We start from the raw sequence: 18,254 nt of genomic DNA on the forward strand, positions 1-18,254 counted from the left end.
TGCATATCAACTTTAGATATGTGGAGTCCACATAGCAACAATGGCTGTTTTTTATTTTTTTAAATCAAGAATCCAAAAGTTGTTTTTTTAGTTAACTGGTATATAAAAAGACCATATAGACCATATCTTTGGAATTTTATTTCAATTCCTTCAATTCATGAGGGATAATAAAGTTATCTGTTGAGCAATCTTAATTATTTTCTAAAGACTTATTCTAGAAACGTCATCTGGAACCTTACTGAAGATATTTACTTAATTGAAATAGATATATTTGGGAGTAGCAGGACACCCTTTAATCAAAAACTGAAATAATTCAGAGCTGCCTATTTTTTGATATTTTCTTACACTAAAAGAAATGGAAAGATCTAACATTTCAATGACTGAATGAGTAAGGCTTTAGAAGCTGTCCAAAGGTTTACTGCATTTATTGTACCTCAGAATTTTTATTCCCAACCAGGGGTAACTTGATTCATATTCACTCTTATAAAAAAACAAAAAGACCTTCATTCTACACTCACAAACACATACTCAGCATAAACTGTACAGTCTTCCATGGTTACCAGAAGCTACAGAATACTTTAAGGAAAAAAAAAGTTTCATTCACTAGACTTTTAGGACCTTGTAAAGATCTGTAGACTCCCATACCTGCATACTTCCAGCCACCTTTGAGTTGCATGCTGTAGCAAAACAGTCAGCACCTCTCATTAGATATTGCTGCAGAGACAGATCTGAATTCAGCAGATAAACTCTTGTGTACACCACCATTTCTCCTTAGGAATTCCAATACCACATAATGGCTATATTCATTACTGCTATCAGTGAGCATTTGGAATTCAGGAATGTCAATATTACTTTGCTGTGATTAAAATATGGTACCTTTTGATTGGGCAGATAATTCCATTTATAAATAAAGCTTACAATTCTACTCTGGGTCCTTAAGATAATAGAAATGCAATGCATTGTCCTTTGATATGTTGTTCTCCTCATGATATGAGCTACAATTCATTTCCTGAATTCTAAAGTACTTTAAAAAACAAACTGGCCTCCCTATAGAGAAACAATGGTTGATGAATTATTAGCCATACCTGCCATAAGACAAGTAAGTTCCAATTAAATATTCAAAAGCTCTAAAAGTTGGGTCCTAAAAGAAGCCTTTACAAATTTAAAATATTATTTGATTTAGTCCCTTAAAAAAACTTAAGATAGGCATATGAATAACGATTGCTCAGGGTTCTAAATCCAGTTTTCTGCTGTTGCCTAAGCAAGAGTACCCTCAATAAATTAAAACATTATTTTAAAGTATTAATCAACTGTGCAATACCAATATGAGCAGGCTTCTCACATTTTGCTATCTTTTAAATTTTTACCAGTTAACATTTATATTCAAAACATACATCAAATGAGGGGATGGAGAGTTCCTTCTTCTAAATGTAAGACACTGATGTAACCTACAGATAGTATTTGAAAAATTTGGTAATAATTCCCAGGGTGGTATAGAACAAGATATTAATGCTAGTTTTTTCTTATGAAATTTACAGAGAAGAGTGGGCTTGGCATTTCAACTAAGAGACTTTAAAACACAAGTCTATGCTGTTCAACATATCAGGTGTGAATTCTCCCTCTGCAGCATTATCACATGCGTCATCAATTACTGCCATGCCTAAAACTAGCGTCATGCCAGCACATTAAGACAGAAGGTACTATATGCAGTGTTCACTGGACCAGAAGAACAGAAATAAGAAAGGGAAGTGGGGAGAAAAGAAACCCTAGAGAAGAAATTAAAAAAAGGCAGACCGTGCAATACAAACCAGATCATGGCTGCTTAGCTAATATGGGCCAACTGCTGTGGAAGAAAAATGTCGAACACCCCAAGTTGTGTAAATTTCTGTAAACATCTAAACACACACACAAACATACACAACACCAACCCTATATAGGAATATAAATGCATGTTGATCCTTTGCTAATGTTGCAATTTTGAAAAATAAAAGCTAAAGGCACTATATTTGTGATTGCTATATTATATATGACTAATTTCATTTTCTTTTTAAATTTTCATCCATATCCTTTAAAAAAACAATTCAAGACTGACTAGAATGCCAAGACACTATCATTCCCCATTAAAGGCTTTATTATATGTAATTCATCACTGAGAATGAAGCCTGTTTATTACCAATATTAAGTGCTAACACCATCACAGGTTTAGACATTCTTCTAAGCTTTATGCCACTGGAAGGCAACGATGGGCATCAAACAAAAAGTTTCAAAAATTTTTTTAAACTAGGAAAACAACCTCAGCTATTTCACAACTTGGAATCACTATATGTTTATAATGAAGCAGGGAAAGGTAGGAACAAAATACAAAAACACTGAGCTATTCTGTTCTTAAACAAATTTTTGCTTTTGTTAATCTAGCAAATACAAATTTACCATTCCTTACTGTTTCAATGGAATAGTTGGTCATTCTGGTACAAGGTAATTTGACAAGTCCTCCAATCCTCCCACCCCCAAAGAGTTTAAAAGGATCAAAATACATTTACTCCTTAAATTTACAGGGGGAAAAAGAGCTTAAATATTGCTACTTTTATTGATATGGGCCAAAATGATATTATTTCCATTTTTTAAAAATTAATTTGTATTTAAATGCCTAAATTATGAACCAAAATAAGTATTAGACTACACACCCCCAGCCCAACTAGATTAAGGTACAAACTAGAAAACAGCAACTCTACACTGCTACAAATCCATCATTAACAAATTTAACTGCATTCACATCAAGTATCATTCGAACGCTATCTAGCTTGTTGGTGGCCCAAAAATAAATAAACATTGAACATCTTACCGATTCTATAGGTTTGTCTAGTGATGCTTGTTCAATCTCCAAGTGTCCTTCTTCATACTGATCAAAGTGATTGCCCTGCAAGAAAATTACTACAGTTATTCTTTAAAAGGTAAATAATTTTTTTTAATGATTTCCCACTCCAATGAAGTCATTTTAGCTTGAGGATGATTTTTCTTTTAAAGATATAGATGTCTAAAAATGTACAAAAGTTAGCTTTTAAATAAAAATTTTCCCCTACAGTTAACCAATCCTCTTCGGTTTCCTTCTTTCTAAAAAACTCTTACTTTCTATCCTAGTAACACTCTAAAGCAGAAAGGAAGGATTAGGAGGTAGTCAAGTGATTTGCCCACACTGCTAAGAAGTGTCTATGGCCAATTAGAACTCAGGTCCTTCCAACTCCAAGCTTGGCACTTTATCCATTTCGTTACCTAGTTGCCCCCTTCCCCAATTTCATTTCCTGGGGATTTTTTTTTTATATTTAGATTAAGGTATTTATTGGGATTATGAGGGAAATGATGCAGGCTACTCTGCCCTTCAACCTTCAAAATATGCTTCATAAAACATATATAATTTTAAATGTCAGCTTTTTATAGAATGCCAATGTAAACAAACTGTACAGTAATTTTGAAATAAAGGGAATCTTTTATTTTACTTAAAAATGTTTTATCAACATCTTTTAATTTTATTTCACCTATAGATATTTATCAATATATCACCCACCCTTAAAGGACATTCTTTTATTTTTGTGTTTTTTTTAAAAATATTTTTCCATATTTACATGGCTCATTTTCTTTCCCTCCTCCCTCTCAGAGCCTACAAGCAATTCCACCAGGTTGTACAAATGTTATGACTTGATATCTATTTCCATATTATTCATTTTTGCCAGAGTGATTTTTAAAGCCTAAACCCCAAATCAAATGCTCATATATACATGTGATAAGTGATATCACACAATTTGCTTATGCATTTCTACTCCCATAGTTCTTTCTCTCAATGTGGTTAGCATTTTTTCCCATAAGTCCTTCAGGAGTAAAAGACATTCTTTTAAACAAAGAATAAAAAGAATCCTTAAAAGCAATTCAAGAAAAACTAACCAACATTATCCAAAAAGTCTGACATTATATGAATTGTTCCATACCCATAGTCTCCCATCTTAAGACTCTCTCCTCCACTCAAGAAGGCAATAAAATTCCCTCTCAAATCTCTTTTTTGGGTATACTTTATTTTTTATACACGATGCTAAGAACTTATCACTTAAAATATGTGACCTAAAGCTGTTAAAATATTCAAGGAAAATCAAATTTTGGCTAATGAATCATATATAAAAGAGTATGTATTTTCCCTACTGCTGTTACTCTTCAATCTCTCCTTAACCACTGGGCCCTTCTCCACTTAAAAACATACCCAAATCCCTACTTAAAAAACAAACAAACAAAAAAAATCCACAAACAACTTTTGATTATGAAATATCCTTGTCATTGGTCTACATTCTTTATTTTCTTTCACTATCAAATTCCTTCCACGCCCCCCCCCAAAGTTGCTAATCTTTACCAACAATTTGAACTTAGTATGTGACCATAGCAGATAATTAAACCAACCCCAACAACTCCACTGAAACTATGAAAAGTTAGCAACAGGCTTAATCAATAAATATGATAGCCTTTTTTTATCCCTCATTTTCCAGTTCTGAAACTTTTGAAACTGTTTATCACAACCATTCTTCTATTTATTCTCCTTATTGGTGTCCTTGCTTTGAGTCTCTCTAATCCTCCCGTTATTTATATTTTAGTGGTTCTATGATCCCATCAATGTATGGTTATAAATCCCTCCTTTAAAGCATATATCACAACTCTAATTTAAGCCTTCTAACCCGTGTAATTCTTACCCACATTGTTATAAGTTGTCCACTGAGATTCCACCCTTGTATTTCTAGATCTTTTTGTTTTATGGTACCAGCCTACAGAAGTCTATATATTGCCAAAATAATCTCCCTAATGCACAAGACTGATCATAGTACTATCTTCTCAAAAACTTCAGTAGCTTATTATTACTCCATGGCAAAATAAAGAGGATCCATAGTCTGGAGTTTATTTAAGATTGAATTTCTTCCATGACCTTTTTATCCTCTTTTTCCATTTAGTCCATTCTATTTTTCATGGCACTCTTCATTAGTTGTTTTTTTTTTTGTTTTTTTTTTTTTTTGCCTCTTTTTCTGGTTGGTCAATTCTGGTTTTTTTTTTTGTTTTTTTGTTTTTGAAGAAACTCTTTTCTTCATTGGATTTTTGTGCCTTTTTCTAGTTGACTAATTTTGCTTTTTAAGTTGTCATTTTCTTTTTGCATTACATTCATTTTTTCCCCCATTTCTTTCAACCTGCCTATTTAATTTTTTAAATTCCCTTTTAAGTTCTTCTAGAGAAGACCAATTCCCCTCCCCCTGCCTTTTTTTAAAGTTTTGCATGTGGTTTGCTTGAATCTCACCATCTCTTGTTGGTTCTGTGTTTTGCTGATTGTTTCCATAGAAATTTTCAAGTGTTAAATGTTTCTCTTGCTGTTTGCTCATTTTCCCAGCCTTTTGTTGCCTATGAACCAGGAATTCTGAAAGCTGCTTGCTGAATTGGTCTCCTCTACTGCTAGCTTGCTGAGTTTGCCAGCATGAGCTATTTTGCCCAGGGGCTAGGTCTGTACTGAAGCAAGGCAGGCTTAAAAGGGCTCAGTGCTATGGACATCCAACACTCTCTGAGGGCTGGTGCAAGGACCCGGGACTTCAAGGAGTGGGTTTGAGGTTTTTTTTTTTTTTTTTTGATAATGTAGCCAGTGTCTAGGGATCCCAAAGTCACCCTATGCCCAAATGCAGAACCTAGCACAACAGAGGAGGGGAGAGTGGTCAGCCAGCACTTCTCTGCATGCAGTTTCACTTCTGATTCCCCTTATGCCATAAAAAAATCAACACTGCCTACCTTTCAAATTGTGTTTGGTGGGAGAGCTCCCTCATACCTTATTGCTGTTCATTTTGATACAGTTTTTAAAGATTGGTTTAGAACAGTGGTTCCCAAATTTTTTTGGCCTACTGGCCCCTTTCCAGAAAAAATATTACTTAGCCCCCTGGAAATTAAATTTTTAAAAAATTTTAATAGCAATTAATAGGAAAGATAAATGCACCACCTGTGGCCATCACCACCTCCCTGGATTGCTGTAGCACCCACCAGGGGGCGGTAGCGCCCACTTTGGGAATCACTGGTTTAGAAGGATTGTCCTAATGGTTTAGGCTTTTGCAGCTACTAAGCCAGAATCTTGGCTCCACCTCCCCCCCCAAATAGTCTGGAGTTTATTTGGTGCCTTTTTCCTTCAACCCTATACTCTACCTCTACCCCAATCTGGCTCCAATCTTTTCAGCCTTATTTTACAACATTATTCCTCATTCTGTATGCTCTATATTACAGCCAATCTGAATGACAACTTGTTTCCCTAAAATCAGATAACTGTCCTTCATGTTTGGAATGCATTCCCACCCACCTCCTGCTTTTTGTGCAGGCTGCCTCTCCTGCCTGGAATTCATTTTTTCTTCATGTTTAGTCTTAGAGGCCTTAGTTTTCTTCAGAATGAAATTCAAACACTTCCTACATGTGGAATTTCTTGATCCTCCAAACTATTACTACCTGAATTATCTTTTTTTTAAACACTCAGCTCAGGTGTCATCTTCTCTGTGAAGCCTGCCTTGATTACATTCCACTCTCATTTATTTGTGTCCTCCATTGACTTACCTTTTAAACAATTAATGTTTGTAGACATGAATTACAGTACATACCTTTACAAAATTAAGTTACATGTTTCACCTACAACTTTGAAAAATGGCAAAGATAGCAAAAGATGTAGTAAACAGTGAATATTGAAAGAAGGAAGACAAGCACACTGCCATAAATGCATTTGTAAATTGATCCAATCTGGGAAACAGTATGGAACTGTCTTTGGGGCCTTCCCCCCACCCCATCCCCCAAAAAACAGTGATTAAAATATCTATATTCTTTTACCCAGAAGTCACACTGCTGCAATTATGTCCAAGGAGTTAAATGACAGAAAGTTTCCATGTACACCATATAATATTCCTAGCAACATTTCTGTGATTAAAAAGAATCAGAAACAAGGTAGATGTCCATCAAATGGAAGAGGGCTAAATAATCTGTATACATGAATATAATAGAATATTATTGTATGCAAGATTGGTTGATACTCAAAGAGGACCAAAATGACATCACATTGTCAGGATCAATGTACAGTGCATCCAAACAAGGCTGATCAGATCAATATGAATTCAGAAGGCTCTACCACAAGTTAAGTACAAATAGCCCATATGAATGTTTGGGATGGGATATCTCTAAATTTAAACATTTAACTTTCTCTTGAGCTGCTTTACTTTGCTCAGTGATCTTGGCATGCCAAGAAGGATGGTCTTGTGCCAGTGTCTCCCATGTCTTACAATCAATTCTAAAATTCTTCAGAGAGACCTAGAGAGTGTATTTGCATCACTTTTTCTGATATCTGTGTAAGTGCCTTATGTCTTTTAGGCAAATGTATGGCATTTGGCACTCTGCAGTAGGGTCTAAATGCTTGGCAGTTAAGCTCAAGAAAGGACTTCAGTGTATGTCATCTTGCCAAGTGGTCAGAATCTTCTTAAAATAATTCAAACGGATGCAATTCAGTTTCCTGACATGGTGTTGGTAGACTATCTAGGTTTCAAAGAAATATAACAACTAGGTGACACACAATGGGTCTAAAGACCTTCAGTTTGGTAGGTAGTCTACTACATCTTCTCTCCCACATGTTCCTTCAATCTCTCAAACACTGAGCTAGTTCTGGAAATGTGTTCATCATCTATGTGGACATCCCCAGAAAGAACAGGGCCAAGAGAGTAAACTTATCCATAGCATTCAAAATGTCTCCATTTGCTGGTTCCATGTACTGTTGATGTAGTGTTGGCTAATGGAGAACCTCGGATTCCTTGATGTTGTCAGGCCAATTATTAGCACAAGTGGCAAAGAATTGATATTCTCTTGTATCTCAGGTTCTGAGGATGCATTGAGTGCATGATCATTTGTGAACTCATGCACCAACTGTCCCTCTACTTTAGTCTTTTCAAGTTAAACAATATACCATTGGCAAGGTAGCTGACCTTCATGCCATTTTTATCACCATTTTCACTGAAGCTGTCCAACAACAACACTGAAAACATCATACTAAAAAACATGGAAGCAGGCACACAGTCCTGCTTCAACTCTTTTGGTGAATGGGAACGCATGAAAGCATTATTTATTATCCAGAACCCATGCAAGCTTGCTGGCATGTAATTGTCATATAATATTGTTGAACTTCTCCAGGTAGCAAAATTTTGCCATTATCTCCCAATAAGCCCTTATGGCTTACAGTATCAAAAGCCTTGGTCAGATTGGCAGGAAAAAAGAGCCATAGCAAATCAACTCTAGTAAAAAGATGGACTCTCTTCAGAGTGTGATTCAACTACTGGCTGAGATCTATAACTGGGAGTTTGCATAAATCTCTCTCAGCATTAATCCTTTAAAATATTTTTAACACATACTTTAATAGAAAAGGCCTTGATGTTTCTTCATGTTAATATATATATACAAGAGGAGGTTAGGTTTTTTTCTTAAATTTCAATTCAATTGCACTTCCCTCCATGTATCTTTTCTAAACTACCCATTAGAAACATCTTCCTCCTAAAGCACATATTGCCTGGTGCCATTTGTTTTGCTGCCACCTAATAATATAAAAATAATTAAAAAGTTAAATCGCTTTTCATGGGTTTGTCTTTTCTAGGAGTCAACAAATCCAGGGCATCACAGAGATGTGACAATCAGCAATTTTATCAGCAAAAAATACTGAAATGTACTTTATATTCCTCTAGTTCATGTACCTTTGACTTTCATAACCTGTAAATACCTTAATGCAATATAGTTTTACAGTTTACAAAGCACTTTCTTCACAAGTTTATAATTATCATTAACCTCATTTTATAGATGAAGAAACAGACTAAATAAAGTTAAATGTCTTAACCAAGTTTTTGGCAGAGATTCCCAGCCATGTGCTCTCCCTATTCATGGCATCATTTAGTTCAGAGAATAGGACATGATTATTTGGTAGGGACAAAAATGAGAAGTCCCTTACAAGTTCCTCAGATTTCTTTGTTATGTGCCTCAGTTTGGCTTATATATATAAGCCAAATTCTCCCAGAGAGCAGAGGGGAGAAACAATTAGGAGGAGAGAAAATTTTTCTAAAAAAAAAAATTTATTTAATTTATTTAGAATATTTCCCCATGATTACGGGATTCATATTCTTTCCCTCCCCTTCTCCTCCCCCCTCCCATAGTGAACCTGCAATTCAACTGGTTTTTACAAGTATCACTGATCAAGACCTATTTCCTTATTATTAATATTTGTAATAGTGATCATTTAGAGTCTACATACCCAATCATATCCCCATCAAACAGGAGGAGAGAAATTATTCAGAAGAAATTAAGAAGTAGCCTCTGAAACATCTCTGTCATCTACTCTCCAGTGGCATGTCTTAGTTTAATTCTTAATCACTATTGGCATGAATTAATTCAATAGCCCCTGAATTAATCTCCTCGCTGTGAATCTCTCCCCATTCCAATCTACCCTCCACATTGTTGTCAAAGTGATTTTCCTAAAGTATCGATCTGACCATCACTCCTAACTCAATAAACTCTAGGTGTAGTGGTTCTTAACCTGGGGACCATGAACTTTAAAAAAAAAAAAAAAAAAGAGCTTCAATAACTATCAGTATATTCTGAAATGGTCCATAGGCTTCACTTGGTGTCCATGATGGGGAAAAAAAAAAAAAAAAGTCAAGAGTCCTTGCCAAAGAATGGTTTCAGAATAATCTGGGAAAATTTCTATGCAATGATACAAAGTGAAGTGAGTAAAACTAAGAGCACCTTGTATACAACAATAGCAATACTGTAACAATGTGAATGCTGGTCCCAGCATACAATGATCCAAGATGATTTCAAAGGACTTAGGATGAAAAACACTATTCATCTACAGAGAAAGAACTAATGGGAGTCTGAATGGAGAGGAAGAAATATTTCTTTTATTTTAGTTTTTTCTTAGGTGGTTTTTTGGTCTGTATTTTCTTTTGTAACGTGGGCAATGTGTTAATATGTTTTATGTGACTGTACAATTTTATATAAAATTGCCTGTCTTCTCAAGGAGGGGGGAGGAAATAATGAATTTAGAACTCAAAAAAATTTAAAACGTGTCAAAAATTGTTTTTACATGTAATTAAAAAAATATAATTAAAAATAAATAAACCTTTAGCATCAAATATAAACTCCTTGGTTAGTCATTTAAAGCTCTCCCCGACCCAGACCTAACCAACTATATATATTATTCCCTATTCTTAAAACTCCACAGTTCAGCCAAACTGGTCTTCTTGCTATTACTTACACATAACATTCTATCCCCCTTATCTGATTCGGCTTCTTTGGATTACAGATTATACTGAAGATGGGTTCTTACATTCAGAGATACCTGACAATACCTATAAGGATAAAATCCTCATTAAACAAATTTTAGACAACTGAATTATATCAAAAAGAACTTCAAAAATAAAAATACAATTTTACCATAGTTAAAAATGTCTTGCTTTTAAATTCATCTCTCTTTTTAATGAATAACATAAATCTAAACAAATTAGTGTGATGAGACTGTTTTTAACCTTTTTTGTATCCCCAAAACTTAGAACAGTCCCTGGTGCATAGTAATCATTTAATAAATGCTTGTTCAGTATAATCAGTAATCCAAAGAAGTCAAATCAGATAAGGGGGATAGAATGTTATGTGTAAGTGTAAAAGGGGAAAATGGGAAGATTATGTTTGGACTGGATATTTAAAGTATGGTCCCCAAGAATCGATTACTCCATTCCAAAATAAGACACCCAAGCCAGGATGACTTTTATGGTGGTTTATTTACAATTAGGAAGGTTGAAGGTAGAGAAAATGAGAGAGAGAAAGAAACTCTGGCCTGAACCAGAGGCCAGAACCAGGTAGGGCTTCAGAGGCCCCAGCAGAGGGGCACAGAGGTTAATTAAACAAGGCTTCTAGCTACAAGGCCTCCTCCAAGATGAGAAGCCTCTTGAGGCTAGGGTCTTTAGAGATGTCAAGGAAAAGAGGAAAGAGTCAGCCTAACTTACCCAAGTGACAATTCAAGGGGAAGCAGTTTGAGGTCTCATGGGAACTCCTCCAATGCCAAGTTCAAAAGGCAAAAAGCCCTTCACAGGAAGTTACCATCATATTTGATAGCAGTTTTCCTTACTTCCAGCTTCCACCTCCAGTTTCACATGGACATATAGCAGCCTCAACACTGTTTTGGACTGCCCAAGGAGCAGTCACTTGTTTTTGATTTGTCACTTACTATCTCACGTGGGTCACAGACCTTCCCCCTCCCCACTTAATTCTAAATTGGGTGGGGTGACATTCCTGGTGGCTAAAGTCTAAAGAATGAATGAGTTAATTCCATTTACATATTGTATTCAGAGATCCCCTAAGGATAAAATCCTCATTAAACAAACTTTAGACAACTGTATCAAAAAGAACTTCAAAAATAAAAATACAATATTACCATAGTCAAAAATGTCTTCCTTTTAAATTCATCTTTTGGGGGCAGCTGGGTAGCTCAGTGGATTGACAGCCAGGCCTAGAGACAGGAGGTCCTAGGTTCAAATATGACTTCAGACACTTCCCAGCTGTGTGACCCAGGGCAAGTCACTTGACCCCCATTGCCTACCCTTACCACTCTTCTGCCTTGGAGCCAATACACAGTATTAACTCCAAGACAGAAGGTAACGGTTAAAAAAAAATAAAATAAATTCATCTCTCCTTTAATGAATAACATAAATCTAAATGAATTAGTGTGATTAGACTGTTTTGAACCTTTTGTGTATCCCCAGAACTTAGAACAGTCCCTGGTGCATAGTAATCATTTAATAAATGCTTGTTAATTGAGTAATAAGGGTGGTTATCAAAGATAAATATTGAGGCCAGGGTAATGCTGGAGAACTCAGATTCTTCATTCCCCCCCTAAAACATACAAAATCATGTACTCTCATTTCTATAACATTAAATGACAATCATATATACTGCTCAATACAAATAAGGTTATGGTTTATAACAATAAGACTTTGAAAACCTGGAGGGATGGTTGAGAAAAAGGTTTATGCCAAAAGGAGGCAGCATGGAATGATTTCAATTTGATTATGAAAACAAATTTGGAAAATGGGTACATATTTTCATTAGTTTAAGATCCTCCATAACAAAAGAAATTTGCATTTGTGTTGCTTTTAGGAAGGAAGTGCTTTTAACAATCCCAAGCTTCCCCAAGAAATGAAGGGCAGGGGCAGCTGGGTAGCTCAGTGGATTGAGAGCCAGGCCTAGAGACAGGAGGTCCTAGGTTCAAATCTGGTCTCAGACACTTCCCAGCTGTGTGACCCTGGGCAAGTCACTTGACACCCATTGCCTAGCCCTTATCACTCTTTGGCCTTGGAGCCAATACACAGTATTGACTCTAAGATAGAATTTAAGGGTTTAAAAACAAAAAACAAACCAAAAAAAAAAAGAAAAAAAAAAAAAAGAAATGAAGGGCAACTGGGTGTTTCACAAATAGTGAGACAAAGAATATCATCAGTCTCTGAAGAAAAAAAAGTTGATGGTCACTAAAAGGGCAATCTTGAGTTGATATAAGTAGAGATAAGTTACATGAAAGACATCAAAAAGATAAAATGATGGATGAATGAAAGAAAGAAAGACAAAGTATTTTGGTGGTGCCTGGTGGTACCTGGATACCAGGCACGGTGCTAGACTGAGCTTTTTGAGGACATGGATTGTTTAGCCTCGTCTCCTAAATCCTGAAGCATGGTGTTCTGGCACATAGTAGGCACTTAATAAATACTTATTGATTCAAGCAAGCAAGACAGTCTCCAGTCTCAAGGCACTTACCTTACAATAAAGGAAGTCAAAACATATAAAGAAATTAGAGGGGTTAGGGGAAACAGTACAGAGTAGATGTATGACTTAGAGATGGCCAGAAGGTGGTAGGGTGGTCCCAAGAAATGTCAAGATAAGGTTTGGGACCTAATGGTAGAAGTCTTAAGTTCCAGGTGGTAGAAGAGGTAAAAAAATGGGTGATCTAGTCATGTCATAAAAATAAGGGATATGTAATGGACCACTGAATGCTCCAGTGGTATTAATATGGTGGTAAGAGATCAGAGAAACAGAATTAGTTAGGGATGAATGTCAATAATAAAAACATATATTAAGAGCCTACTATGTGCCAGGTACTGTGGTAAGCAACGGGAATATAAATAAGGAGGAGGGGAGGGGGAAGAGCTGCCCTCAAAGAATTTACAATCTAAGGAAGGAAGGCAGTACACAAAAGGAAACTCAGGAAGATAGGGGCATGATGTTCATGGAGTCAAAAGCAAGCAAAATATTAGATGGTAAATGAAATTAGATGGAAAAATTTGAGCTTTCTATGAAGGAAAGCCTTGGAAGGAGTTTGTTGCTCCACTTTCCAGGCCTTCAATCAGAGAAGCAATTTAGGGTGCTGAGGAGGTGTTTCCTATAAAAGATTAATCGATCTCAAAGATTATAAGATTTTTTTAGGTATTAAGTTTATTCTAAGTTCTTGGAAGCATGTTGTAGATGACAATATTAAAATCTAATCTAAATCCCTCTTCTAGACCTAGGATCACTAGGAATGAACATACTATTGAGGCTTTATAGGAAAACAGACAAGAATCTCAGGATAAAAGGTTACAGATAAAATATTATCAACAAATCATGAAGAGAATAAACAAGAATGCAGAAGGAAATTCATTTAGGGGAGTTAGACTGATACAGAATGAAATGAGCAGAATCAGACAACTATTTGCATGAGGGCCATGATAATGCATCAGGAGAACAAAAGAATCATTATTTCAGAAAACTGATAATCACGTCCCTCATCTGCTAAGAGACAATGGACTAGAGGTCCAGAAGGAGATATACACTCTCGGACACAGTAAATATATGTTTATTTGTTTGCTTGACTACATTTATTTCTTATAAAGGAAGGGATCCTTTTGGTGGGAAGAAGGAAGAGAAAGAAAGAGGGAGAAAGGAAGGAGGGAGATGGACAAGGCAACTCTGTTATAACCAAATTAATACACTTTTAAAACTGGACATAATAGTTGTTTCACAAAACAACCCTTTTTTGCTCTTTGTAAATTGAAATATTCAAGATTTGTTGATGATTAAGTTCAAATAAAAAGAAAAAAATTTTAATAAACAACAACAGAGAATGATTCTAAGGCCTCAAAATTAGAAGTGGAGTTCTTGATAAAAATGGGAAATTTCGGAGGAGTGGGTGGGTGAGATGATTAATTCTATTTTGGATGTGTTTAAATTGAGATGCTTATATGAATCCAAGCAATGTTGAACAGACAGTTGGAAATGCAGGACTGAAACTCAGGAGATAGAAGAGGTGAATATATATATATATAAAACCAATTACAAACTAAATTATGTTCACATCATATCACAGTTTGTCTTGGAAGGTATATTCCCAAGTATTTTATGCTGTCTGCCCCTTTCATTATTTCTTACAACACAACAATGTTCTATTCACATTCCCACACCATAAACTGTTCAGCTATTCCTTAATTGATAGGTATCTGCTCAGTTTCTAATTCTTTGCCACAGCAAAAAGATCTGCTGTAAATATTCTTATGCCTCCTTAGTTTGTTTCTATAGAACTAATCCATCTCTTAATCTACCCTTCTTTTACTCCAAGACTTTTCTGTTTCTATTTCTCCTCTTATTGAGTGAAATCTATTTCTGTACTCAACTTTGTCTCTGTATACATCTCTCCTCTGACCAATTCAGATGAAAGAAAGGTTGTTCATGTACTACCAGCTCCCCTCCATCCCAACACATACACATTTGTTTGTATAAATTTTTCCAATTATGTGAGAGAATTTTGCCCATTCTTCCTCCAACTATCATATTTTTCTTTCTCTTCTTTTAAGATCATTAAAAACATAACAGAACCACTCCTGGGACCTCTGCCTCATTTAGACTCCCTCTGTGACCCCTGATAACAGGGCTCTGAGAGGAAATATATATCATCTCCCTATTTGTTTCTGTTTTGTTGAGTCACGTCTGACTGTGACTCCATTTTGGATTTTCTTGGCAAAGCTACTGGAGTGGTTTGACATTTCCTTTTCCAGCTCATTTTAACAGATGAGAAACTGAGGCAAACAGGGTAAAGTGACTTGTCCAAGGTCAGTGTCTGATTTGAACTCACAAAAATGAGTCTTCCTTACTCCAGGTCCAGAGCTCTATCCACTGCCTATGAATATGATTCATCCTTATTCTTTTACTCATGTTTACCTTTCTATGCTTCTCTCCTTGCTCCTTTGCATCTCAAACTTTACAATGCCTTTATATGGTTTTTTCCATCAGAAATGTTTTATGATACTCTATTTAATTAAAGAGCCCTTTTTCCTCCCTAAAGGCTTATGCTCATTTTTGCTGGGTAAGTTATTCTTGATAGCAAGCCTAAATTCTTTGCCTTGTAGAATGCCATATTCCAAACCCTCTACTCCTTTACAGTGGTCACTGCAAATTATGTGTGACCCTGATTAGTTCCTTAGAACTTGTATTATTTATTTCTGGTTGCTTACACTATTTTTTCCCCCTTTAAATTAGAAGCTCTAGATTTTCCTTGGAAATCTCATTTTGCGTTTTCTTTAAGGACATAGCTGGTAGATTCTTTCTATTTCTACAAGACATGAGTAGTTTTCTTTTATTATTTCTCAAAATAAGATGTCAAGTCTTTTTTTGATTATGGCTTTCATGTAGTACAAAGGTCTTTAGATTGTCACTCTCTGTTTTGCTTTCCAAGTGACCTGTTTTTGGTATGAACTACTTTACGTTTTCTTCTATTTTTTTAGTCGCTGTACTTTGTTTTAATACTTCTTCTTGCCTCATGGAGTTTCTAATTGGTTCATTCTAATTTTCAGGGAATTTGTTACTTGGGAAAGGTTTTATTTATTTTTTGCCAAGTTCTTGGTTCTCTTTCCAATTCTTTCTTCTACCTTCTGATTTCTCATTTCTTTTCCATTTTTTCCTATCTAGTGCTCTCATTTCATTTGTTAAAAAACATTTTTTTTTGCTTCAACTTTCAGAAATTCTAGTTGCACTGAAGTTCAAGCTGCTTTTTTCTTTTAGGCTTTACTTGTAGATGCTTTGGGGTCATTCTTTTCTTCTGGATTTGTGTCTTGTCCATTTCTGTCATCGTATGGTAGGATTCTTTTTTTGTTTACTTATTCTTTCAGCCTACTTCCTAATTGTGAACTTTATGTTAGGGTAGGGCCCTGTGTAATTCCAGTGGAAATGTCTAGGCTAAGCTTGTGTCTCTTCAGTTCTATTGCTTTCTTGAAGTACTGAGTGTTGTGTAATTCTAGGATCTCAGAGATAGTTACAGTCTGGGATCTGCAAACTTTTAACGCTCCCAGAGCAGTCTGAACTCTGCAAGATCCTAACCTGGGTTTGAGTCTGAGAAATATACTTGTGAGTTTTCTCCTTCTTGAATACAAGTACAATTCTGCTGTGCTCAGATGTTATCAGCCAGCTCTTTGCTGGTTCAGAGTGACAGAACTGCAGGTTCCCCTTTTGCCTGGGATTGCTGTCCTGGTTATTCTGTGTCTTCAGACTTGACTCTATTTAAGATCCTTCTCAGCTCCTGGGGTCAGAGCCACAGAACTGCTACTTGCTTCTGAACTTGCTATTTGTTTAGAACAAAACCAAGGGTCTATGACCTTTTCTCTCCCTGGAAAACTATTCCTAGGTACAGGTCCTCAGTCTGTCCTGGATATGTGACCCATAACTGGGTAGTGAGCAATGAACGTCTGTGCTGGATCTAGGACCTCTTCTTGACCTTATCACAGACTCTTGAAACAGAATGCTCCATGCAGCTATTCCTGGCATATCCACAGACCTCTCTATCTGTCTCCTTTTGCTAACATAGGCTAGGAAAATGATTCGCTGTGAATTTTTTTCTCCTTGAATTTTCCCCAACAGAAATTGATCTTAAACATTTCTCAGATCTATGTGGAAGAGATATCCTGAAATATAATTCTGATGATTATTGTTTATGGTCTATGATATGATCCCAAAGAAGAGATAATCAACTGGAAGATAATGAAGTCACATCCTACTCTCCCCCTTACCTAGAGCTAACTGTTGAGTTTGTGTCCAACATAAATATACCACCAGTTCCTGCTGTTGGACTTCCACAGACCCTCAGAGTAGTTTTAATCAGGTAGCAGATGCTTGGGCAAAATTCTAATGGAGAGATGGGTATATGATAAAGAAGTTTGGAGTCCCTTCCTAAATGTCAATTTCTATTTAAGTTGATGTACAAAATATTCTTATACACTAATCAGAGGTTTTAGTTTTAAAAAGCTCAAACTAGAAGAAAGTCCACATGACATTCTTTGTTAAAGACAATGACAACAAGTTTGCTCTGTCCCATTCCTGCAGGACAATAATACTTCAGCTTATAAAGTTCTAATTAGAGTCAATTATAGTTTGGCTGCCATACAATGACACTAAAATACATAGAAGGTTTTGTTATGGATGGGCCAAAGATTCCATGAAAAGAATCAATTTGAGATACCTGGCACAATTATACATACCTAGCAACGTAGTGATCATTTAAATATAAACCAAGACCAAGGCTACCCAAGAAACTGATCCTTTAGGTGAAATCCTGTTATTTACAAACAGGTGCTGATTTTGAAACCCCTTCACTCCTACACAGCTAGCTAGCTGTACACTTTCCACAATTAACTATGGTAATTAGGAGAAAATTATCACTAGGGAAAATGTAACTGTTAGATTAGTTCTTAAAAAAATATAGCCACAAACTGTATGTTTGGAATTGGGGAGATGTCATTTAAAAGTATGTTACAAATTTCCTATGGACACATGGGGACTTTGAGACTACATTTTCCATGATTCCAATGGGTTTCCGGTTTTTGGGCGTGGGGACGTCAAATGTTTAAGGGCAGTTTAAATTCAGAGGAGGGCCTAGAGAAACTCTCTTGGGTTTCCTGGTTAGCTGGCTGGCAAAGAGAGGGAGAGGATGGGCACCAGCGGTAAATTTAAAAGATAGTCAATCGCGGTCATAGATATTTCACCAACAAAACCATGGCTATTAAAATATTAATTTCTCTTATACTATATGTCTTTATCATTTTTAATCGTAACAAAACTTAATAATTTCAAAGAACAAGAAAGATTCATGAGACAATAAAGAGATGATATACTATTTCTTCTCT

General features: G+C 35.8%; 1 protein-coding gene across 1 annotated transcript in view; it reads right to left on the bottom strand.

The window, feature by feature from the left end:
- Positions 1–18,254, bottom strand: part of GPATCH8 (G-patch domain containing 8) — a 112,028-nt gene that overhangs the window by 61,310 nt on the left and 32,464 nt on the right. Inside the window, exon 2 of the mRNA XM_044671996.1 lies at positions 2,843–2,917. Coding sequence (XP_044527931.1) covers positions 2,843–2,917 — 75 coding nt within the window. The remainder of the gene's footprint in view (positions 1–2,842; positions 2,918–18,254) is intronic.

This window comes from Gracilinanus agilis, chromosome 4, assembly GCF_016433145.1.
Source record: "Gracilinanus agilis isolate LMUSP501 chromosome 4, AgileGrace, whole genome shotgun sequence".
Taxonomy (NCBI): domain Eukaryota; kingdom Metazoa; phylum Chordata; class Mammalia; order Didelphimorphia; family Didelphidae; genus Gracilinanus; species Gracilinanus agilis.